Source organism: Palaemon carinicauda, chromosome 41 (genome assembly GCF_036898095.1).
Source record: "Palaemon carinicauda isolate YSFRI2023 chromosome 41, ASM3689809v2, whole genome shotgun sequence".
NCBI classification, from domain to species: Eukaryota; Metazoa; Arthropoda; class Malacostraca; order Decapoda; family Palaemonidae; genus Palaemon; species Palaemon carinicauda.
In genome coordinates this window covers 14108303-14116194 of record NC_090765.1, presented here as the reverse complement: position 1 = coordinate 14116194, position 7892 = coordinate 14108303, and the positions used below count along the sequence as shown (strand labels likewise).

Below are 7892 nucleotides of genomic sequence, written 5' to 3'. Positions count from 1 at the left end.
GAACGAAGCTCAGCCACGCCTGTGTTGAATTCTCGAACGTTCTAGGGAGGATGCGTTTCCGTATGCCTTAGCTTCATGGGGAGCTGCATAGCAGTTATTGTTGTGCATGTGATTTGTCATATGCTAACCGTGTCAGGTTTCTAGTAATACTGCTTAGTGCCGATTACTTGAATCTCTCTCTCTCTCTCTCTCTCTCTCTCTCCATATTTCCTTTTAGGTTTCTTAAGACTAATTCATCTACTATAGACTGGTCTATATGGCGGCTTAATTTTCGTGTGATGGTGAACTTCCACCAAATTAGTACATTTTTTATTGTTATTTTAAGACTTAATTTCGAATGGCATCGTACAGAAATTGTTGGTGATATTTGTGCAGAGGTTAGGCCTAATAAACAGTATAATAAGGCCAGTTATCAAATGTATAAGATAATTTTTTTTAAAGGCCTAAATTTTATTTTCTGTATTTGTTTCGATACCACACATTCGTTCAGTTATCAATTTGTTAAATGGAGAAAATATGGTGGTTCAGTTCAATATCGTTTTACATTTGATTGAGTTGTTAAAGCTGATAACACGGGGAATGTGTGCAAAGTCTTAGTCGCACGTACGCACAGAAACTGACACCAGACTATAACGTAGTACTCTAATCGTTTTGATAGGCTTCTATAATATATGCTTTGTAATAACTTTATTTCATCAGTCATGGTAATAAGATCAGGGCAGCTTTGGAACACTGGTTACTGTTTAGGACATCTCGGCCGTTATAACTTAAAAGAATAGTGTCTTGACAACTATATTTAGGATGATGACACAACATTATGCTCACTGCCTATTTTGTATACATTGCAACTACCATTACAGCTGTTGTACCATTACTGCTAGCTTATTTTATATGGGAAAAATACAAACTGATAACGGATGGTCAAAGATAGTCGTGGGAACGAACGCGAGTTTACGCCCTATTATTATTATTATTATTATTATTATTATTATTATTATTATTATTATTACTAGCCAAGTCACAATCCTAGTTGGAAAAACAAGATGCTATAAGCCCAAGGGCTCCAACAGGTTAAAATAACCCAGTCAGGAAAGGATATAAGGAAATAAATAAATGATGAGAATAAATTAACTATATCATTCTAAAAACAGTAACAGCGTCAAATAGATTTGCCCTATATAAACTAGTAACATAAAAAAGATAAGTCACATAAACTATAAAAAGACTCATACGGAAGACCTTCAGTTGCCTTTCAACGTGAACATATTAATTTATGGATTAGGTTATTTGGCGATTCATGTAGGGCCTAATTACTTTTACTAGACACTTGAAAACTATACGCACTTCGGGATCTACAAAATTTGTTTGCCATAAATTTGTTATTTAGACCATTTTAGAGTATCACCCTGCGTATTGGACACTCCAAAACCAAACCATTGTTCTTTAGTCATGGGTAGTGCTATAGCCTCTGTACCATGGTCTGTCACTGTTTTGGGCTAGAGTTCTCTTGCTTGAGGGTACACTCGGGCACAGTATTCTATCCAATTTCACTCTTGCTTTCTTAGTATTTATAGATTATATTGAAATATTTTAGATGTTATTGCTAATCTTTAGATATTTTATTTTTCATTCCCTTTTCTCACTGAGCTATTTTCCCTGGTGGGGCCCCTGGGCTTATAGCATCCTGCTTTTCCAACTAGTGTTGTAGCTTAGCAAGGAATGATAATAATTATTCGATCACTTGGAAATAGTAAGCAGTAAGTTTTAGTATCTTCCACTTTTAAGGATAAGTGGGCGTTTGTTGTAAAGTCTTTGGGCTGCATATTTGTTAGTTCTAGAACTTAAAACAGGCATATATCTTGGTTCCAGTAACCTTAAGCTATCTTTAGTTATTCTCGTATCAAGATTCATTAACTGCACGTGTAACAATTCTTAGATATTTTGAACTTCAGTTTCTGATATCTTATTTATTGCACATATCTTACACTATTTTAACCTTAATTACCAGCCAGTGTAATTAATTTAGCATAGGATACCAGATGGGACTTTGTAACTTTCCTCTATTATGGTGTATATCTTTAATTGCCCTTGGGCTAGATTGTCATAAATTTATGGTAGTTACAGTAGTTAATCCTTGTAATAAAGTTGATCACAAAGTTTCTTACTGAATATTCATCCAAATTCTTCTTTACAAACGCAACGATTCTAAGGTGATAGCGGGACTAGATTATTAGTATTTGGATTCCGTTAAGTATTTTTTTATGTAGTTGATATCATGCTACCTGTTTTTTTTTTTTTTTTTTTTTCCTACTGTCGCCATAAACTGTTTGATTTTCTTTTGGTTTTAGCTGTTTAACAGGCATCCATTCCCCGACTAAAGTAAAATTGAGGTATCTGCAAGTAGTTTTAAATTTCATGCCTTTGGTACTTTTGATAACCTCGTAGTATAGGTACTATTTCCCCCCCTCCATGAGGGGCAATTGTACTGGCGCTCTACTGTTATATATTCCTCCCTGCGCTTTCAGGTTTTAAGACTACTTTCTTAAAGTAGTTTTCTCCCTTTTTTTTCCTTTTAAAGTTATCTAATCGAACCAGGGAGATCTATCCTTTAGTTTTATTCCTATTAATTGGAACATACCATGTTAATTTTTATTCACCCATTATATAAGGCAATCAAACCATATATACCATAATAAACGTCGGTTGCCTTGATCAAATGGAATATTGATGACACAAGTTTTTCTTGTTCGCTTCATCAATACAGAAATTTTATTTCTTTTAGTACTGTATTTTTTTTTTTTTTTACAATATAAGCTATACCCCTAGTTGGGAAAGATAACTAGGGCTCCAACAAGGAAAATAGCCCAGTGAGGAAAGCTAGCAAGGAAATGAACTATGAGAAGTAATAAGCAACCAAAATAAAATATTTTATGATTAACATTGAATTCGACCTTTCACATGTAAACTATAGAAACCAAAAAAGCTAGAGGAAGTGACAATAAGATAGTGTTTCTGAGTGTACCCTAAAGACAGTTCAGAGTATACTCTCAAAAAGCGAACTCTTCAAGACAGTGGAAGACCGTGGTACAGAGGCTATTGCTCTACTAGATACTAGAGAACAATAGTTTGATTCTGGTGGCCTTTTTTTTAGAAGAGTTGCTTGCCAAAGCTATTATTATTGCAAGCTAGGCTATAAACCTATAAATACCCCAGTAAGGAAAGGAATCAAGGGAATAAAAGAAGTAGAATATTTAGAGAGCAGTAACATTAAATTAGAGCCGTCACTTATAGACTTTTAAAAAAAAAAATAGGAGAAATACGGTAGAACAGCATGACCGGGTGACCCCCCCCCCTCCCTAGCAAGAGAACTCTAATCAAATGCAGTGCAAGGCCATGGTGCAGAGGCTATGACAATACCCAAGGCCAGACACACTTCTATCCTAACCAAGAGGAAAGTAACCACTAGAAAATTATATTGCAGTAGTTGACCACTTAAGCGTAAGTTGTTTTGGTAATCTGTTGTCATGTGTATGAGGCCAGAAGAATTTATAAAGAGTAAGCCAGGCTATTCAGTGTAAGCAGAGGGAAAAAGAGCCGTAACCAGAGAGAAGGTACTAATGTACTGTTGTCTGAGCAGTCAAAGGATCAAAGTTGTACAATCAACCAATTTATATTATTCTATTAGCTCTCAAAAGGCTGAGGCATCACGATGAGGGCAAATGTTTGAAATAATTGTGAATGATTCAGTTGCCATGTCTATTGTCTCAATGAGCATACTGCATTCCTCCAAAAATTGGATAGTGCCATAGCCTCTGTACCATGGTCCTACGATGTCTTGGGTTGGAGTTCTCTTGCCAGAGAGTACACTTTGACACTATTCTCTTATTTCTTTTAATCTCACTGTTTTTTTAAGTATTTTTTTTATTTAGTCACTGTTCTATAAATATTTTATTTTAATTGTTCATTGCTTCTGTCATTTATATCCACTTACATCCTGCTTTTCCAGAAAGGGTTGTAGCTTAGCTAATAGTAAGAAAAACTACCCCTGCAGCAACGACTAGGTTATTCTATAACTGCTACTGACAGGACTAGTACTGTGTAATTAGAGAATCTTAAAACATCACATCCTGCCACTGTGATATTTTGAGAAAACCATGCCTCCTATTAACTGTCTGGCAAATGCTGAACATGGTCTCCCGTATAATATACTATACCACAGTACTATATATACCGTATCACATATACAGTACTACATTCATGAGTGCTTCTCTCGTACAAGAATCATAAAACCTACTTTTTCCACGTCTACTCTGAACCTCTCTCTTTTCCAAGGTGATCATATCCTTCTGGTGCTTAAGGGTAGGTTTAGATGGTGAATTTCTGTTAGGGTTCATGGGAGAAGTTTTGCACTGCACAGAAACCTAAGACAACAGATTTTTAAGACTTATACACATTGTAAGACAGTCAGTGTTATGGTGGAATTTATACTCTAGGATATGTCGCCAAAGCAAAACTAAAACTTCTGGAAGCACATTAAATACTTAATTGTATGACAAACGGGGAGCGAGATAAATATGTACCATAATTACTTTTTAGTAAGGATTTGCTAGTCGGTGTTGAGCATGGAATTTTTTAAATCCCCCGACATTAAAAGTTGCTTTTGAGTACAGTAGTTTGTAAGGCCTTTTCTGTCAATATTGATATGGTATCTGGTCTTGATATACATAGGTTTATACAGAATTCTAAATTGTTTGATGACCTAACATTAACTTCAGGAATTTGTTGGTGATACTAGGACATTAACTTCAGTAATTATTTTTTAAGGACATTTTAGTCCTAGTTGCTCTGCAAGACTACATTTAAATATAGTATGCTTTTCCTATCTGAAGTTTTCATAGTTATCATTAGCAATTGTCACTACTTTAAGGATATGTTTGATGGGAAAGTGTTTTGAAACTGTTTTTTAATTGATGAAAATATTTAGTGACCACTGTATGTAGAAAAGTTTAATTTTGTTGTGATTATGTAATGTTCGGTCCAGTTTTTCTTCTGGAGTAGTTTCATTGGAACCTTTCTCTTTCAGGAACATCATGGCCAAGTCAGCCGCTGTTGGGATTGATTTAGGAACCACTTACTCGTGTGTCGGAGTGTTCCAGCATGGTAAAGTGGAGATCATCGCCAATGATCAAGGCAACAGAACCACCCCTTCCTATGTTGCCTTCACAGACACAGAACGTCTTATTGGTGATGCAGCCAAGAATCAAGTCGCCATGAACCCAAACAACACGGTCTTTGATGCCAAGCGACTAATTGGGCGAAAGTTTGATGATGGTGTTGTCCAGTCTGATATGAAGCATTGGCCTTTCACAGTGGTTAATGATAATACCAAACCCAAAATTAAAGTAGATTATAAGGGTGAAACCAAAACTTTTTTCCCTGAAGAAATTTCATCAATGGTCTTGATCAAGATGAAAGAAACTGCAGAAGCCTTCCTAGGAGGTACTGTTAAAGATGCAGTAGTTACCGTTCCTGCATACTTCAATGATTCTCAACGTCAAGCTACCAAAGATGCTGGGACAATCTCTGGTCTGAACGTACTTCGTATAATTAATGAACCTACTGCTGCTGCCATTGCTTATGGCCTAGACAAGAAAGTTGGGGGCGAGCGTAATGTTTTGATCTTTGATCTTGGTGGCGGCACCTTTGATGTGTCAATTCTAACCATAGAGGATGGTATTTTTGAGGTGAAGTCTACCGCTGGTGACACCCACTTGGGTGGAGAAGATTTTGATAACAGAATGGTGAATCATTTCACTCAAGAATTTAAGCGCAAGTACAAGAAGGATCCCTCTGAAAACAAGCGTGCACTTCGTCGTCTACGAACAGCTTGTGAGCGAGCAAAGCGCACTTTGTCTGCCTCAGCTCAGGCTAGTATTGAAATTGATTCTTTGTATGAGGGCATTGATTTTTACACATCAGTTACTCGTGCCAGGTTTGAGGAATTATGTGGGGACCTCTTCCGTGGAACTTTGGAGCCTGTGGAAAAATCCCTGCGGGATGCTAAGATGGACAAATCTCAGATTCATGACATTGTTTTGGTTGGAGGGTCAACAAGGATTCCCAAGATTCAAAAGTTACTGCAAGATTTCTTCAATGGAAAAGAGCTAAACAAATCCATCAATCCAGATGAAGCTGTTGCTTATGGTGCTGCTGTGCAGGCTGCCATCCTGTGTGGTGACAAGTCTGAGGCTGTGCAAGATCTGCTTCTCTTGGATGTCACACCTCTGTCTCTTGGTATTGAGACAGCTGGAGGAGTAATGACTGCACTGATCAAACGTAATACAACAATTCCTACCAAGCAGACTCAGACATTCACCACTTACTCGGACAATCAACCCGGTGTCCTGATCCAAGTCTACGAAGGAGAGCGTGCAATGACGAAAGATAACAACCTTCTAGGGAAGTTTGAGCTGTCTGGTATTCCACCAGCACCAAGAGGAGTGCCACAGATTGAAGTTACCTTTGATATTGATGCCAATGGCATCTTAAATGTATCTGCTGCAGACAAGTCTACTGGTAAGGAAAACAAGATCACAATCACAAATGACAAGGGTCGTCTGAGCAAAGAGGAAATCGAGCGAATGGTTCAAGAAGCAGACAAGTACAAGGCTGATGACGAGAAGCAACGTGACCGCATTTCAGCTAAGAATAATTTGGAGTCTTACTGCTTCAACATGAAGTCCACCGTCGAAGATGAAAAGTTTAAGGACAAGGTGCCAGAAGAGGATCGCAACAAGATCATGGAAGCCTGCAATGATGCCATCAAGTGGCTTGATTCCAACCAGCTGGGAGAAAAAGAAGAGTATGAACACAAGTTGAAGGAAATTGAACAAATCTGCAATCCCATCATCACAAAGATGTACCAAGCTGCTGGTGGCCCCCCACCAGGTGGTATGCCAGGTGGCTTCCCTGGAGCTCCTGGTGGTGGGGCTGCTCCTGGTGGTGGTTCCTCTGGCCCAACCATTGAGGAAGTGGATTAAATAATTTTCTAATTTTCTTACAATCCATAAAGCTTTTACAGTTTACCTTATTTTTGTTTAATGTACTGCACAATAATTTATATTTTCTGAATATGCAAGGATTATGATTTATCTCTGAATAATTTCATTCCATTGCTGTGAAAGAATATTTAGATATGATTTTACTTTTTAAATCATATTGTGTAATAAAGTTTTCCCGTTTATTTTTTTTTCTTAGGACAAGCAATTATTTTCAAAGCACTTTTCCAAAGTTTCATTGCATTTTCTATAATGAATGTTGGGTACACGTTCAAATGGACTCTGTGTTTACTGTTTAACCAAAGAACTTTATTAATTTCCTGGAACTTGTCTATTCTAGAAAGGTCATGAATTGCTGTTATTTAATTCCAAATAAATTTTTTTAAGTAACCATATCGCATTTTATAACCCCTTTTTTTTTGTTGCTTATGTGTCGCATAAGAATTAGAAAATAGCCATTACAAAGTGAGGTTTCAACACTTTCTAGAAGTGTGGTCTGCATTTGCATAATCATTTAATCAGGCTGTTTTTTAATGATTCACAAGGCCTAGTAGTAATGAAAGATTTCAAACTTGGAGAACTGTATTTTAAGCGTTGCAAATAGAAAGTGTTCTAGGAAATAGATTCTTGGGTTTTAACTTTAAATCATAAGTATACCACTGCTGGCTTCTCAGGGTTGAACTTGTAGTTGGGACATTCAGTATCGAACCAGGTTCCAGTGAAACCTTGGGTAAGATTTATAAGTAACCCCTAACATTGATGATGTGCATTCTCATTTGTACTTAAAAGTAGGATGCTATCTATGTCAAAGGGCTCCAACAGGGAAGATACCTT

General features: G+C 37.0%; 1 protein-coding gene across 1 annotated transcript in view; it reads left to right on the top strand.

The window, feature by feature from the left end:
* LOC137632238 (heat shock cognate 71 kDa protein-like) overlaps positions 1-7449 on the top strand; it is a 7893-nt gene extending 444 nt beyond the window's left edge. Inside the window, exon 2 of the mRNA XM_068364121.1 lies at positions 5084-7449. Coding sequence (XP_068220222.1) covers positions 5091-7040 — 1950 coding nt within the window. The 5' untranslated portion in view covers positions 5084-5090 and the 3' untranslated portion in view covers positions 7041-7449. The remainder of the gene's footprint in view (positions 1-5083) is intronic.
* Positions 7450-7892: the final 443 nt, after the last annotated feature.